Consider the following 17674-nt stretch of genomic DNA (forward strand, 5'->3'; position numbering starts at 1 on the left):
GTAGGTGCCGAATGCATACTAAATGCTTATTTAGTTTATACAATTAATTTAACCTGTAGCATTCTCCAAATACATTGTACTTTTAAACAATTAATTCAATTTAAAAAAAAGTTCATTTGGAGGTAGCCTATTATGGTAGAAAGGGCACGGGCTCTCTAGAGTCAGAGGGCCTGACACTAGCCATGGGACATTGGGCAAGTCTTCCCCGCCCCCCTCCCAGTTTCCTCCTCTGTAAAATGAGGAGGGTGGACTCAATGGCCTGTGAGATCGCTCCCAGCTCTGCCATTCCCTGTTCTTAAGCCCCTCCCTTCCCTGTTCTAAGGTCCTTCTTAGCCCTGACATTCTCTGTTCTAGCCCCTCCCAGCTCTTACATCCCCTGTTCTAAGGCCCCTCCCAGCCCTGACATTCCCTGTTCTAAGGCCCCTCCCAGCTCTGACATTCCCTGTTCTCAGGCCCCTCCCAGCTCTGACATTCCCTGTTCTAAGGCCCCTCCCAGCTCTGACATTCTCTGTTCTAGCCCCTCCCAGCTCTTACATCCCCTGTTCTAAGGCCCCTCCCAGCCCTGACATTCCCTGTTCTAAGGCCTCTCCCAGCTTTGACATTCCCTTGTTCTAGGGCCTCTTCCAGCTTTAATATTCTTTAGTGTTATGCAGTTATGCCAAAATATGTGTTTAGCTCACATATTCCCAATCTTCCAAAACACGTAAAGAAAAGGATCTATACAAGAATTTAATGGAAACACAGTATAAAGTTGTCATCCATCTCCAGTTAAGATGAGGTCTTCTTCAGTTTTATTTTTTCGTCTAAATTTACAATGTATCTCAGTTTTTTTAAAAAGTCCTTGGCTTTCTGAAGATCACCTGAAATTAAGTAGACACATGACAGTGAGATAAAGGCTTCATTTTATAAAGCCCTTTGTTCCTGGGCAGGTGGAGGCCTCAGCACCACAGGCCGAAGCTCCTTTCTGCCCTTATGGGTCTGCATATGGCCCAGGCACCTGTCTCCTCCTCCTGTCCTTCAGCGAGCCCCAGCTTCAGGGCAAAAGGGCTGGGACCTTTCAGAGGTAAGAGGAAGTTGGAGAGATGACATGGGTGTTAGTGGGCTCAGGGGAAGAAACGTGAGTGGCTCAGAATTTCCAGGGCTCTCTGCAGTGTGTGTGGGGAAGTGGACAGGCGTTAGGTGACACAGGTATGGGCAGCCAGTGTTAGAAGTTGTATCTATGTGAAGGGCTCCTCCCTATCTGCTGGTAGGGGGAGGGCTGGGTTTTGGCCCTTTTGGATTCAGAGTTTGAGTCAAAGTCCCAGCTGCCCTGCCCTGGTTATGTCTCTGTTGATTCTATAAAAGCAACCTCAATGTTCTTCTCCAATAAGGCTTTTCCCATACATGTGTCAAGACCTCATGAGGTTCCCTGGTATGCCAGCAAGACCGCTTTACTTAATGCGTCTCCTATCATCATGATCAAAAAAATTGTCAAAAGAACTGACAGACACATGGCTGGCCAAAGGTATCCAGCACCAGACTCAAAGGGTGATGTGGAGGGAGTGCTGGATGGGAATCAGGGACCTGGGTTCAAATCCTGGCTCCTCTACTCTGTGATCATGCAGAGGCCATTCTCTGAGCCTCTGGGTCCTTCTCTGAAAATGAGTGGTTAGGTCTGTTGGTCTGAGGTTCTGGAGTTAGGATCCCCCCTGGCAGCTTTGCTCCCCAATGACCCTGCGCTGGTCACCTGGAGCCCTGAGGTTTTGGAGAGAGACACCAGGACTCTGAAGAGTATGAAGCAACTATTGTCTTCATCAGGACTTCTCAACCTGGAGTCCCTGAGCTCGTTTTGAAGAAAAATATTTTTGATAATTGCATTTCAATATCATTACTTTCCTATGTAATGCTATGGGCTTCCTTTTATGCATTTAAAAACAAGATTCTGAGAAGGGTCCATGGGCTTCCTGGAGGACCAAAGGTATTGTGACCCCAGAAAGGTGAAGAGCCCACCGTGCTAGTCCTCTGGTGGCTACATTTTGAACAGACAATGAGCTGGCCTAGAAACTAACTGGAAGAAGGGAGTGGGCTGGATCGGGGAATCCATTTGGGAAGCTGGACAGAGCATTCAATGACCTCCACTTGCTTCTGAAGCAAAACGCCATCTTTTTCATACAAGTCTTTCCTGGTTGACAGTCTGTTGCTGTGAACTATATACCACCAGTATTCTGAAGAAACACAATTTGGTGATTCTTTGGTGACCCAGAGGGGGATGGAAAGACATGGTGTCTAGGCAGGCTAGAGCAGATGAACAGCTGTGATTGTCTAATGAGGACGGGTGTGGATGGGATTACTGATCACCCAGAAGATGATCAGAAAAGGAGGTGTGCCCATTACTTAGCAATAGTGAAAGATAAGAGATGGGCAGCCCAAGGGATGTCTTGTTACCAATCTCCTGGGAAAAGGCCCAGAAGACAGCCTCGCCAGAGTGGGAAGACATGGGCAAGAGGTGCCTAGGGTGAGGAGGCAAAGAAGGGTTGTGATCTATGGTGCTGGGGTGAGACTCCACATCAATGGCATCGTGGGTCCAGGGCCTTTCTCGGGGCCTCAGTTTCCCTATCTGAAAAATGAGGGAGTTGGACCAGAAGAGCTCTAAGGTTCCTCCTGGTTCTGAAGCTGGGTCCACACTTGACAAAGCAGGAGGATGAAACGCGAGAAGGCCCAGAGACTAGCCCATGGCCTGTGGCTGTTAAGGCCGGGGGTCAGGACTTGACCTCTGGCCTTGGGTTCCCAATCCAGGGCTCCCTCCACACTCCCTGGTCTGTCTCTCTTGAAGTACTTAGTCAGCACTAGGCTGGGAACCCACCAGGTCCTTAGGTACTTTACTGAATGACTGCTTGAGTCCCATTACTAGTGATGCACTCCCACGACAAGGAACTTGGAGGAATAAAGCAAGGTACCTTGTTTGAAAGCTTTGCCCAAATCTTCAGTCAATTCTTTCTCCTCAGCTGGAAGAGAAAAAACATGGTTTTAGATTTCCCATAAGGGCCTGGGATGAATGTATACATAAGCACAACCTGAACTATGTAGCTGTCAATGAACGTGGAAGTAGGGCCAGTATTAGTGGAACCAGAAACTCAGGGCCCGGGCTGGTGGGGGAGCATCGGAGGACTCTTCCCATGTCCTGCTCTTGAGGTCCATGAAGGCCTCCATTGGGGCTAGGGTATTACCATCTAAAGCAGGCCTGCACAATTCGTTCATTGTGAAACTCTACCTTATTCCCAGGATGACACTGTTGATGCATGAGTCATTACAGAGCCTCATTGCAGTGTTTGGTCTTCAAGATACAGCTTTCTTGAGGTGTTTAAGGAAGCCTGGTGGCAACTTCTGGTGGGATTTCACTAGAACACTCTGAACACTTCCTAGATCTGTGCATTTTTCTGGGTGACACTGGTGACACTTTCTTCCTAGCACATGAGAGTCTTCTCATGGGTGGGCAGAATCACCTGGCCCTGCCCTCCATCCCTCTAAACACCCCAGGCTTCAATGAACAAATTTCCCAGACAATAATAATAAAAGATATTTGGAAGGTGTTACTGGAAAGAGAACAACCAATAAATGGAAAATGGTATACAGATTGATCAGTGTGTCTGGCAGACTCTATTCTCATCATGAATGACAATGGAACCACTCCATTTAGATCAGGCCTACACAATATATGGCCCTTGGGTCGCTTGAAGCCTGCCAAAGCTGTATGCTATGCAAGCCTGTTTTATATCCTTTACATTTTTTGTGGGCAGTCCAAAATCCTTTTGGAGGCCTCTTGTGATGTGCAGGCTGACTACTGTGAAGGCCTGCTTTAGATGGTAATACCCTAGCCCCAAAGGGGGCCTTAATGGACCTCAAGAGGAGGACGTGGAAGGAGAAGCAGGATGAGAAGAGGCCTAAGCAAAGGAAACCCAGACCAGAGGGAGGCTGTTGTGGTTTGTCCTTTGTTCTCCAAGAGGACCATGACACCATGGAGGTGATGCCATGACATGCTGGATTTAAGTGAGGGAGGGCAAAGTCACCAGCTTCACTCTCTCCTCCTGAGCCATCTGGGTCCAGTGGCAAGACACAGGTCAGGTGCACTAGAGATGGCCCCAGACGCATTGGGAGACCTTGGCCTTTCAAGCTAATGTCTTTCCCAGCTCTCAGTTTGTCTGAGGCAACACCCATTCCGTGATTAAAGTTAGGTAAGAAATGAGGCAAAGAATGGCCTCTTTTACCTAGTCAGAAAGAAAAATCAATATGCGGTTCTGAGAGCATGGAGGGCAATGTTTTCAAGATTATCTTGAAGAGGGGAATGATTTCAGATGACTGGAGAACTTATGGATGGTCCAACAACCAAAGCACCAAAGAAGGTGATGAGTGACTTGGCCTACACGCTTCCTTTCTCATTTCTGCATCTTAATGTATTATCAAGGGGGGCTTGTGGCCTTCATGGGGGTGGGAAGTGCCTCCTCCACAGCAGGCTGCAGTTTGACTATAATTTATAACTTTAATGAAGCCATGGGTGAGAAGGTCCCCATAGAATCCAAAATACTGATAGTAGCCCTTTTGAGATGGCCAAGAATTAAAAACAAGGTAGATGCCCATTGATCGGGGAATGGTGAAACAAATTATACGAACATAAGGGAATATGACTGAGCTGTAAAAAATGATGACCGTGATGAATACAGAAAAGCCTGGAATGATCTTCATGAACTGACGAAGAGCGAAGTCAGCAGAGCCAAGGAAACACTACACCCAGTGACAACAGCAATGTAAATGGGACGACGCACCAAAAAGCCAGAAGTCAAAGTCATAAGATCAAAAAGCTCGAGTGGGGCCAGAATGAAGAGAGATGATCATCCTCCCCCATCCTGTCCCTTCGTGGAAGTGGCAGGGCCACAGCTGTCACACAGGGTGCAGGTTTTTGGACTTCTGCAATGTATCGATCAGTTGTGTGACTTTTCCCCCTCTAAGAAATAGTGTGTTATGTGGCTGTGAAGCCGGGGGGAGGGGGGGAAGAAGGGAAGAGACGGATACTTGGGATACTATGATGATGTAAGGAACAGAAAATGTCATTAAAAATTATAATAAAAATGGATAACCCTAAAGAGTGCCGAACCTTAGAGGTGAAGTGACCTGCTAGCTATGTCACAGTAAATGTTACAGGTGGCACTTGGATGCAGGTCTCTTTGACTCTCTCCATGACACCACTCTGTCCCTTTCTCTCTTTTTTTTAAATGTGATTTTATTTTAGACTCAAGTGCCAGAATACAAATACAGAATAGAAAAACAGGAACGAAACACATCATAAACTTAAATACAAAGAAAGAAAAAAAAAAGCGTGTTGTGTGCATAGCAGAATGTAAGAGAGGATTCAAAATGTGTAACAACAGATTTTCATTTCAAGAAGGCCTATATGATAAATACAGGTTGTGTTGAGAGCTGTCCGGCTTTTCTTCGCTTCCTTTTAAGTTTTCTTTTGTTCTCTGCTGTGCACTTTTTTACTTTGTTCTTTTTTTCCCTCCCCCCCACCCCACCTCCAAAGGCTACAATAAAGTTTCTCTATAGCTATAGATATATACATCCACATATACATATAAATAGAGAGACATATACTTTGCCAAACATACTGTACTTCTGATCTTTGTTTTTAAAATTGTGCATATCTCTTGCTTCCTATACTTCTTGATTCCTCTACTTCACTTCTAACGACTACCTTGCCCTCCTATTACTTGCCTAACCCCCTCCAAGGATCCCTCCCCTATCCTCCCATTCCCATAAATCTAACCCCCTTCTATACTCCCCTTTTACCTATTCCCTCATTCTCCCCTCTAAAAATTCCTCCTTTGTCCTCTCATCCCACTGTGCCCCTACCATTTTATTTCTTCTAAATTTAGAAGACTTTTATACTCTTTCAAATATATATATGTATTGTTCCCTCTTAAACCCATTCCTGGTAAAAGTAGGTTACCAGAACTACCAGCCCTCTTCCCCATCTAAATCCTTTGTATCCCTTCTTCCTCTTGCACCTCTTTTGTATAAAATAGTCATTCTTTTTAGCTGTTTCTAAATGGTTTTACTTTTAAAATTCGTATCATAGTCAGGTTTACTCCCCTCTTTCTCATGAGCTTGCCAATTATTAATAAGAATCTTAGACATACATTTTACATTTTGTGTTATATAAAAGGTAAACAGTCTGTCCTTATGAATCCCTGATAGTCAGTCTTTGGTATGTACCTTATGTTTCTCTTGGTTCCTGTACGCTGAATCTTCTGTTAAGTTCAGGATTTTTTTTTAACAGTCTTGAAAGTCTGAGAGTTTATCAAATGTCCATTTTTTCATTGAAGATAATATTTAAATTTGCAAGGTATGATATTTTTGGACGGAGCCCCAGATCTTTTGCCCTTTGATATAGTGTGTTCCAAGACCTGTGGTCCTTCAATGTCTCTGCTGCTAGGTCTTGTGTAATTCTAATTCTATCCTTTTAAAAGTGACTCTAGACTTAACAACATCAACACCAAAATCCCTCTACAGTGGAATTCCCATGCCTTGGCTGCTAATACCCTGTGGCTCCTTTTCTGTCCTCACTTTTCTTGTCGTAAGCTCTCATTTTGTACAGTCTCAGTTCCTCTGGGCTCGCTTTTATCCTTTGCCTCCTTTTCTATGTCTGGTCCCTCCTCTGAGGTCTCATGGCTGACTGAGAACCCTAGCTGCCTGGGAGCTGGCAGGTTCTATGGATTATCTATAAGTTCCTGACTTGGGAGAGCAGCCATGGGCTGAGAGGCTGTCATCCAGTAAGATGCATCCCAGCCTGCCCTTGCTAAGAATTCACCAAGATCCCTTTATTGGGTCCAATCATCTCTGCTGATTACCTATGATAAATGAAAGAACGGTCTTCAAAAAAATCTGGAAAGATTTATATGAACTGATGCTAACTGAAATGAGCAGAAACAATAAAACACTGTACACAGTAACAGCCACACTGTACAATGACTAACTTTGATAGACTTGGCTCTTCTCAGCAATGAAAGGATCCAAGACAATTCCAAAAGACTCATGATAGAAAATGCTCTCCACATGCAGAGAAAGAACTACAGAGTCTGAATGAAGATCAAAACATATTATTTTCTCTTTCTTTTTCTTTCTTTGTCATGATTTCTCCCATTCATTCTAATTCTTCTTTACAAGATGACTAATGTGAAAATATGTTTAATAAGAATGTATATGTAGAGCCTATATCAGATTGCACCCCATCTTGGGGAGGTAGGTGAGGAGGGAGGCAGAGAAAATTTAAAACTCAAAAGCTTATGGAAGTGAATGCTGAAAACTAAAATCCAATAAATTAATTTAAAGAAAAAAATAATTTGAAAAAATGAGAGAAGATGAAACAAGGAATGTGTGCAGGATGAAAGCACTTCCTGTCACGATGGATGCCCTTCACAAAGGTCAAATGGAAGAGGGATGGCCTTGGATGGGGAGTCCTTCCTGATCCGGGGATGACGTGGTACCGACAGCAGAAGAGCCAAGAGCCCCTGCAGGGAGAGCCAAGGAGACAGGCCTAGTCGGCCATAGAGACAAGAGGATTAAAAGAGCCTAGAGGGGGCTGTCCATGGGCTCAGTCCCTCAGCACGTTTGTTCTGGACAGACAACAAGCTAGGATGTTCTAGGGCTTGGCTCACATCACAGGACAGCAGGCTCTGGAGAGTCAACCCGAGGGGCGACCCCAAGTGTAACAGAGAGGTTCACAGTCAGGGCAGTAGGCTGCAGCAGATGCTTTGATGAGACCGTGCCTTCCCATAAGAGGAAGCAGAGCATAAAGGCTGCAGTCCCTTGCATTTGTAGAGCACTCTGAGGTTTCCATCTGATCTTGCTTGAGCCCCCAACTACGAGCTCCTGAGGTAGCCAAGGCAGGTAATATGAGCCCACTTTACAGATCAGGAATCCGAGGCCAGGCAGCTAAGAGATGGTGAAGCAGGGACCAGAATCCACTTCCCCTGCCTCACCCCCTCTCTGTCCCTGCTTCTGCCAGCCGTGTTCTCCCCTTTCTAGCTCCGGCTGCCCCACTTCTGTGGTCTGGGAAACCAGGGAGTGAAGCCTTCAACAGTAATGACAATATGAGTACCCAGCCTTTACAAAGCACTTAGCCAAGATGATCTCGTCTGATCCTCATAACAGCCCTGGGAGGGAGGGGCTGTTATGATCCCCATTTCACAGAGGGGTAGTGACAAAGCTATTGAGCCTCTAAGGGCAGACCTGAACTTGAGCCTGTCTGTTTCCACAAGCCTAGTGCCCTCTCTATGGTGCCACCCAGCCGCCAAAGGGGGAAACCACCTCCAACAGCGAAGCTTCTGTGGAATAATCTGTGGGTCTGGTGGCGCCAAAGCGATGAGCCCAGACAACTCTGCGAGACTCCAGACGTTGTCTGGAAGGTGCCTCCCTGCATTGGTAGACAGTTTCCTCACTTGGGAGCTCATGACACTGATCCAGCCCCCACCCCAATTCCTGGTGCTCAGAGTCTGCTCCCCTTCACATCCATGTTCAAAAAGGTTTGTGTGGCCAGAAGTCTGACCTCCTTACCCAACCTCGGAGAAAACCATCTCCTGATCTGTCTGGCCAGGGAGTGCTTTTCTGCCTATACACCATGTTGAGCTGGGCTCCTGAGCTCCTCCTGGGCCCTGGGTCTGCCTGGCTTAGGATCAGGACCCACATCTGTCGCTCAAATTCTGCTCCATTAAACACCCCCCAAGGGTACCGGCGGGCTTCTGGCCTAACCCCCCAAATATACGTGTGTGTCTGTGTGTATGTGTACGTGTACGTGTGTGTGTGTGGTCTGTGTGTGTATGTATACATGTGTGTGTCTGTGTGCGTGCACGTTTGTGTCTGTGTCTGTGTGTGTACATGCGTGTGTGGGTCTCTGTGTGAGTGTTTGTGTGTATGTCTGTGTTTGTGTACGTGTGTGTGTGGTCTGTGTGTCTACGTATGTGTGTGTCTCAAACACAAACTACAAATGCACAGTGCTTTACAAACCTGGGATCTGCAGCTTCTCTATTTATTCAGAAAATACAACTCACTGTGCTCAGCATCTTCTAAATCTGTTTTTTTTTTCTCACTGGCTTTCTGAAGAGAAAATAAAAACACATGGTTGTGTTTTGCTAAAAAAAAAAAAGAGAGAGAAGCAGGGTGTAGCAGAGACAGCGCTGGGGTCATATCCTGCCTCCTTTCCTAGCTGCATAACACCAGGCAAGGCACTTTGCTGCTCTGTGCCTCAGTTTCCTCATCTGTAAGATGGGGAGGACCAGGTGCTGGGTCCCTCTGCTCTGGGTGCCTCTGCCCTGGGTGTCTGCAAGGGTCCTGGGGCGCTGTGTGTGGACTGCTTCACCAACTCTGAAGCCCTAGGTCATTGTCAGTTATTATTATGGTACTTCCTGACCTGCCCTCAGAGGCGCCACACCCTGGAGATGCCACATAGAGTTTCTTACCTCTAATGAAGGCCTCAATCTTGTTGGTTTCTGCCTCACTTTGAGCTTCATTGAGCTTCTCACTGATCTCCATGATTTCTCCAAGAAAGTCCAGGTCCATGTGGCTGTCTGTACCTTCGGAGATCTCCATGCCCTGGAGCTTCAGCTGTTGGGGACAAAGATGCAATAAAGACATAGGCTGGCTTCAGAAATGGGGGACGGGGTCTGGAGGCTGAAGAGCTCAACCCAGCAGTTCAAATCCACGACATTCCCATTAATCCAGCCTGATTCCTCCTCTCCTCAGCATCTATGAAACCAAAAGAAATTGCTTAATAAGGCAACTGGGGCAAAGTGTCCTTTTCAGAGGAAATGACCCCTTCTGGCAGTGTCTCAAAGCCCATTTGGCAAGTCTCCAGTGGAGTGCCCCAGGGATCTGTGCTTGGCCCCATACCGTTTAACATTTTTATCAATGACTTGGTTGAAGGCAGAGAGAGAGCAAGCTCATCAGATCTTCAGGGGGCACAAAACTGAGAGAGCTAACCCAGGGGAAGACTGTCAGCATCCAAGAAAACTTGAGAGGCTGTCAGCATTGGGCTTAATCTAAGAAGATGAAGAGGGTCATCAGATCATAGATTCAGAGCCCAAAGGCCTCTGAATGAAGAACCTGGCCCCAGAGAGGTTAAAAGACCTGCTCAGGGTCACACAGCTAGTGACTCATCTGAGGCAGGACGTGAACTCAGGTCTTCCTGACTCTAAATGGAGGCCCATAGACATTAAACCATGCGCCTGAAATTTGAAAGAGAAAAATACAATGAGTGATGTTTGGGTTAGAGGTGGCAGTGACCTGGCTAGATACCTAGAAAAGGCCTTGGGATTTTAGTTTTTATTGATTTTTTAAAAGTTTTTAAATTTATTTTAAAATTAAATACAAAATAAGAAAAGAAAAAAATTGCCATGTGCACAGCAGAACATAAAAGGGAATTCGATTTAAAGCAGTAAACTTCCATTTTAAAAAAAACTATACAATAAATACTATACATTGTTTTCGAAGCTGTCCAGCTTTTCTTTGCTTCCTTGCAGGTTTTCTTTTGTTCTCTGCTGTGCACTTTTTACTTTATTTTTTCCCCTTCCCCCCCAAGAAGGCTACAATTAAGCGCGGATACACAGCCACAGCCACAGCCACACCCACCCACCCCAAATATACACACATACATATACATAGATATCTATAAACACATACATATGTACACATAGACACTCATATACATATACGTAAGACTATACCATGCTTATTTTCACTTGTCATCTGTTTCTCTGAAGGCAGAGAGCATCTTCCTTTCTAAGTCCAAGTCTTTCCATGTTTTTCTAAATCAGCCAGCTCATTTCTTACACCACAGCAATTTTTCTAACCCAATCACATTCTGAGAGACTATGAAAGTTTTCCCCCCCTCCCCCCCCAATTTTCTGCATTCCTTCTATTCCTGGCTGCATAGGTTTTATTTATACAAGAAAATTTGAATTTAAAATAATCAAAATTATCTATTTTACACTTCAACAATGCTTTCACCTTATAACATGCTTAAACCATATTAGTCTGCTACTACTAAGTCTGGTTTCTTCACGTCTTTTCCCCCTGGTTTCCTTGAAGTTTCTAACCCTCTGCTCTTCCAAATGAACCCTGTTGTTATTTTTTCTAACTTAGTAAGATAATTTTTTAGTAATTTAATTGCGATGGCATTACATAAACTAGGTAAAATTGTCATTTTAAAAATTATATTGGCTTTACCTATCCATAAACAATAAATATTACTTCAATTATTTAGATCTAATTTTATTTGTATAAAAGGTATTTTGTATTTATATTCATATAGTTCCTGCGTCTGTTTTGGCAGGTATACTCTCAGGTTTTTTATACTCTCTAGTTATTTTAAATAGTCTAAAACAGTATTGAATACTATGACTGATACATAATATAGTTTCCCTATTTTTCTTTTTGGATTAAATCTATTTTAGCTTTAACTTTGTTTGAGATCATGATTACTACCCCTGCTTTTTTTACATAATAAATTCTACTCCTGACCTTTATTTTGTTTGTGCATATCTCTCATTTTAATAGCACTTCCTAAAAGCAATATATAGTTGAATTCAAATTTTTGATTTATCAGTTTCCATTTATGGGTAAATTCATCCCATTCACATTCTAAGCTATAATTACTTGTATATTTTCCTTCTTCCTATTTTTCCTTACTATCCTCCCACCCTATTCCTGCCCCTCCTCACTCCTCTGCTTTATTTTACTTCTACCTGCTACCTTTCCCTCCCATTCCTTAACCTACTCCCCCCAAGAATCCCTCCTTTACCTCTTGTTTCTTTCTGAACTTAGAAGACTTTTATACATATGTGTATATATGTGTGTGTGTACATATATATGTGTACTATACACACACACACACACACACATATTTTCTTCTTTAACTCATTCTTGTTAATCTACATACCCTTCTATATACCTACCTATATATCTACATACCTGGTTTTATCCTGTTCCCTCACCCTCTTATTTCTTGATAAATTTAGAGGCCACTTATATCCTCCTAAATGCTTATGTTGTTCTCTCTTTAACCCAGATCTGATGTAGGTAGAGCTCCAGCACTACCAGCCCTCCTCCCCCAACCTGGTTCCTCTGTCTCAGTTCTTCTTGCCCCTCATCTGTACGAGATAATTACTCTTTATTACCTTTTCCCACATTTTGCTTTGTAGAATCACATCATACATACTCAGCTCTATCCCAATCTTCCTTCCAAACCATCCAATTATTAATGGCAATCTTAGGCATACAGTTTATATTTCCACAGATAAAAAGTAAACAATCTGTCCTTCCTGAGTCCCTTGTAATTGGTCTTTGATGTTTACCTTACATTTCTCCTGGATCTTGTATGTTAAATTTTCTATTAAGTTCTGGTCTTTTTGAGACAAAATCCCGAAAGTCTGTCAATTCATTGAATATCTATTTTCTTTTTGTTCAGGATTATATTTAACTTTGTTGGGAATGATATTTTTGGCCGCAACTCCAATTCTTTTGCTCTTTGATATATAGGGTTTCAAGAACTATGATCTTTTAGTTTAGCCGCTGCTAGGTCTTGTGTAATTCTAATTGTGGTTCCACAGTATTTGAATTGTTTTTTTTTTCTTGTGCTTGTAATATTTTCTCCTTAACCTGGGGGTTTGGGAATTTGGCTATGATATTCCCGTAGGTTTTCATCCTGCGATTTCTTTCGGGTGGTAATTGGTGGATTTTTTTTCTATGTCTACTTTTCCCTCGTTCTAAAACCTTAGGGCAATTTTCTTTAATTATTTCTTGTGTTATTGTATCAAGATTCTTTTTTTTTTTTTGATCTTAGCTTTTAGGTATTCTGATTATTCTTATGTTTTCTTTTTTTGATCTGTTCTCCAGGTCAGTTGTTTTTCTTATGTTTCACATTCTTTTCTATTTTTCATTCTTTTTATTTTGCTTTATTATTTCTTGGCCTCTTATAACATTGTTGGCTTCCCCTTGTCCAACTCTAGTTTTCAAGGAGTTGTTTTGTTCCTTCAGATTCTGGATCTCCTTTTCCAGTTGGCTGACTTTCTTTTCATTATCTTGGATTTCTTTGACAGTTCTTATTCTTTTAAAAACATTTTTCCTCAAACTCTCTGATTTGATTTTTAAAGTCTTTTTTGAATTCTTCTAAGAATTTTTTTTGAGCAGGTGACCATTTGACGTTACTCTTTGGGGTAGGAAAGGCTTTTTTTGCTTCAGTATCCTCCTCTGATGAACCCCAGTCCTCTCTATTCCCATGGTAACTGTCTATGGTTGGGTTCTTTCTCCTTTGCTTGCTCATTTTTGTTTTATTTTTAGTAGCTTGTTATTATAATCACCTCCTGGGGTGTGGCCAATGGCACCTCTGGCCTCAGGTCCTTCTTACTGTTATTTTTTTGAGGACTGTTCTGGGCCCAACCTCTGCACTCCTCTTTCCTACTCTAAGCCACAGTTAAGCACCCCTATGCACGCTATGCTGGAAATGCTCTTGAGACGTCTCCACTAGCTATAACATTTAGTTCTCCCCTCTGGCCTGGAACCATAACCAAAAACTCAGCTCTCCTGTGAGTGCCCACAGGCAGCAGAGTCCCTGGCTCACTGCTTCTGCACTCACTGGCCCCTGCTGGTTCCTTCTTGCCCAAGACCATGTCTCGGTAGCACAGCTGAGCCTGGTGCCCCTCAGCAACAGAGGTTCCTTCGGTCTTCCCCTACTCAGATATCTGACCCCCCACACTGTCTGTGGGGTGAGAGTTCCTGCGGCTGAGGCTGACCATACCTCCCAACCCAGCTGCCCCCAGGGCTTGTTGGATGTTGTTTCAGTGGAGACAGCCAGGAGATGTCTGCACTTCACTCAGGCTGAACTTGGCTTTGGGGGTCTTTCTTTTCTCAGGTCTTCTCCAGTTGTCCCACTGTTCTGCCCCAAGCCTTGTTTATTTTTGCCACTCTGGGGTGAATTCACCTGGGGCGAATCCTGCCTCCAATGATTCCCAGCATCTGAGGCTTGGCTCAGTCAACTTGCCACTCTACGTTCACCCTGAGGTGCTGTTTTGTCTTGTTTGTGAGGAAATCTGGAGAGCTTGGACTTTTCTGGCCTATTCCGCCATCTTCCTAGATTCCTCTCCTCAGGTTTTAGCATGAAGCAATCACCATGGGTCACCAGCGAGATGCATCAGTGAAGAAAACTGCAGTCTGCAGTGGACAGCTCTGGTGTGACATTTTTTGGAAGGAGGCTAATAAGCTGGAGAGCATACAAAGAGGGCATGGAGGCTGCTGAAGGGTCACAAGGTGATGGTCTGAAGACACTGGAGAGAGTTAAGGTGCTCCGGGGTGAATGTGACATCTGTCTCTAAGAACCTGAAGGTCTCTTTAATGGAAAAGGGCACACATGGGGCCGACAGGCCCAAGTAATGAGAAGGGCCTTTATGCTGACTGTGGGGAAAGCCTCTCGCACAACAACCATGGTTCCAGAGAGGTGTCTGCTGTACCCCCTCTGCTGGGGCTTTCCTACACAGGCTGCTCGCCCCCTCATCCAGTTGGTCAGATGTGCGCTGCAGTGCTGGACAGCTCCCAATGGCCTTCTGGCTCTGGGATTCCTCACTGAGGATTTGGGTACAGGTGCATCTCCAGGCTTTTCTTTCCAGGCCAAACAGCCATTTTCTAATTTGGTGTGTGAATGGAGGAACACAGAGACAGACTGTTTTGCTACCTGAGAAAGTCAGGGAGATCCACAAAGCCACAGAGCAGGAAAACCAATCATGCACTCCATGGAGGGGGCCAGGGGGACACAGGCCAATGAGGGCTAGACTTGGCATCAGGAAGACCTGGGGTGAATCCTGCCTCCAATGCTTCCCAGCAACTGGGGTCTGGCTCAGTCAACTTACCTCTGCCTTCCCATCTCTATAAACACTCATTGGACTTTGCTCATACGGTTTTTGTGAGCATTCTGTGAAATGGGGATCTAGAGCCCTTTGCAAAACCTTCCCAAAAAGGGCCGTGTGAGGGGCAGCCTAGGGCTGAGTTAGACAGCAACTCACCAGATATAAGCCGCGGCTCAGCGGGGTCAGCAGGGTCTTGTAGGCCTCGTTCACCTGTGCAGAATGCTGTTCTGAGAAGTCCCTCTCAGTCTGTCGGCAGGAGAGGAAGGAAGCTGTTGTTATTGGCCCCCAGCGAGCACTAAGACTTTCAGAAATAAGTTAATTCAATAAACATGTAATAAGGGTCCCCTATGTGGGTGGTATGATCTCTGGTCTTAAGGAGCTCACTTCCTGCAAAACAAAAGATGTACTAGGAATGACCTCTGGGATCTGTGCTGTTGAGAGGACAAGTGTATTGGCAATCAAAATGGGTTTGAGTGACATGTTTGTGACACCAGAGGCTTTTAGACCACATGGGTTTAAGTCGAATTTTTGTGACGATTTTAGGTCACATGGGTGAGTTGCATGTGTGACTCACCTTTAACCCTAAATAAAATATATAAAACCAGGGGTTGGCTTTCTTTTTTCAGAGCTCTGAGCTGCAGCAGTAGTGACGCGTGACTCTGAGCCAGCCATTGTCAAGCTCCAGGCTGAATTCAGATGTTGGTAACTATGACTTGTATTTGGTCTGTTTATAAATTATGTTTGTAATTTGTTTGTATTTGCTCTGAAGTTCAGGGTGCTGGCTTTTTCCCCTGAACTAAGTGAATGATATTCGTATGCTGGATTAAAGTAAGATTGCTAACCCCTTAACGTTACTTTCCTTAGTAAAGCAGGTGAAAAGGACCTGGGCTTGCAGTGTTCTGTGAGCTGGTTGTTGTTGGTTTTACACCCCCACAGCAGCTGCTAGCTGGATTGTTGAAACAATGAGAAGGGAAACTTTCCCATTCCCAGCCTCAATCTTGGGGCTGCCTATTATTATAGTAAGTGTCAGGGCTTAGGTGGATACCTGTCACGAAGTCCTGGGTTCAGGTCCTGTCTCTGACACAGACTGGCTATGTAACCCTGGGTAAGTCACTGTATGAGATTCTAAGTTTTAGGAAATACCATCTTTTATCAGTGGTTATAGTCACAGATAAAGTGTTGATATATGATGGAGGAGGGTATCTGCAGACTGATTCTCATGCTCTCCATCTCTTTAATTATTGTATAGTGGTGCCCAGGGAGAGCAGGCAGGAGCACTGGTGATCAGCGATGAGCTGACCTCACTGTCCAAAGCCTAAGCCTAGGGGAAGCTCTTGGGTGTCCCTTTCAAACATCCGAGAGAAAGTTTGCTAAGGGGTGAGATTTCAGCTGGGAGCCACTTGGGTCCTGGAGCCGATGACCCATGTGAGGCCAGAGGTCATAGTTTGAACCCCAGCTTGCCTATTGATTGGTTGGGTGATTGGAAGCCAATTACTTCCTGTCTCTGGGCTTGCCTCCTCACCTGGAAAATGATGGCACTGGCCTAACGTCCCTTCCAGCTCTAACTGCTGTGATCCTGTGAGCCCCCCAAGGTGAGTGATGGACAAGGAGGAAGCCCAGCCATGCTACCTGTGACTTCTGGCTGAAGTTATCAGGGTGGACCAGGCGCTGGAGTTGCTGATACCGGCGCTTCAGATTCGGGATGTCGACTGTGAAGGACTGGCCACTGGAGAGGAAGGTGGGAGAGGGCAGGACTGAATGGGGAGCAAAGAGCACAGCACCTCAGGAGTCATTTCTGTATATGCCATAATCAGCCCTATGGCAAACATAGACCATGTCTTGCATACAGTTGGCACTTAATAAATGCTGGTGGAATTGAAATGAAGCACAAAGGTAAGCTTATGTAAGGAACCTGTGAGATCAGAGGCCCTGGGCTCCAGTCCCAGCCTAGGCCCTGCTCCATCCCCTTGGACAGTTACTAGGTTAGATTTGGGGAGGGGGTGAGGTTCTGACCTGGGCTCCCCAGATCTCCCTTGGGGCTCATTCCGTGTCTCTCCTGCACCTGCTTCCCTTGGAGGGGGAGGGGGGTCCTATCATGTCCCTCCGGACCCAGCATGAGCATGCAGCTCGGCACACAGGGGGCTATTACAAGGCCCTGCCACCACCCCACCAAGCCTCAGGTGGCAGCTCCACGGGCTGCCCTCTGCTTTAGGCTCAGGCCACATCAGGATCCGCCCCCTACCCAGGCCCCGCCTTCTGTTAGGCCCCGCTGGCTCCATGCCCTGCCCCCTAGAGGCCACAGCAGCTCCAAGCCCCGCCCCCCGTCCTAGGCCAGGCCCCGCCCCCCGGCGGCCCTTCCTCTCCCAGTCCCCTCCTCCACAGGGAAACTCTCACCAATCCATGAGGCGGAAGAAGTCTGGCTTAGGGTCCGGCGGTTGCAGCGCGCGGCAGGTCGGACAGAAGAGCCGATCTCCGTCCGCGGGCGTCCTCTGGTCGCCGCAGCTCCAGCAGCTCGGGGCGCCCCGAGGCGCTGAGGCTTCGTCGCCGCGGCTGCAGGGCCTCCCCGGGGCCTGCCATACCCTGCATAGGGTCCGGGCTGCGCCCCTCCACATCTGGCCCACGACAGCACCTGCCCCTGCCTCGGTCACGGCACGGCAGGATCTGGGCAGTGGGACTGGGCTGCGCTCTCACCCAAATTGATTGGTCGCTGTAGCTCGGGGGCGGAGTTTTGGCTCAAGACGGGCGGGGGT

The 17674-nt window shown here is 45.8% G+C and overlaps 1 protein-coding gene across 1 annotated transcript; it reads right to left on the reverse strand.

Annotated features, from left to right (window-relative positions):
- Positions 1–704: 704 nt before the first annotated feature.
- Positions 705–17602, reverse strand: HSCB (HscB mitochondrial iron-sulfur cluster cochaperone). Its single transcript, XM_036740913.1, has 6 exons — positions 17319–17602; positions 16554–16650; positions 15081–15170; positions 9489–9633; positions 2937–2984; positions 705–860 (listed from the first exon to the last, which is right to left on the reverse strand). The coding sequence occupies exons 1-6, from the start codon at positions 17534–17536 to the stop codon at positions 769–771; spliced, it is 690 nt and encodes a 229-aa protein (XP_036596808.1). The 5' UTR covers positions 17537–17602; the 3' UTR covers positions 705–768.
- Positions 17603–17674: the final 72 nt, after the last annotated feature.

The sequence above is a fragment of the Trichosurus vulpecula genome, chromosome 1 (assembly GCF_011100635.1).
Source record: "Trichosurus vulpecula isolate mTriVul1 chromosome 1, mTriVul1.pri, whole genome shotgun sequence".
NCBI classification, from domain to species: domain Eukaryota; kingdom Metazoa; phylum Chordata; class Mammalia; order Diprotodontia; family Phalangeridae; genus Trichosurus; species Trichosurus vulpecula.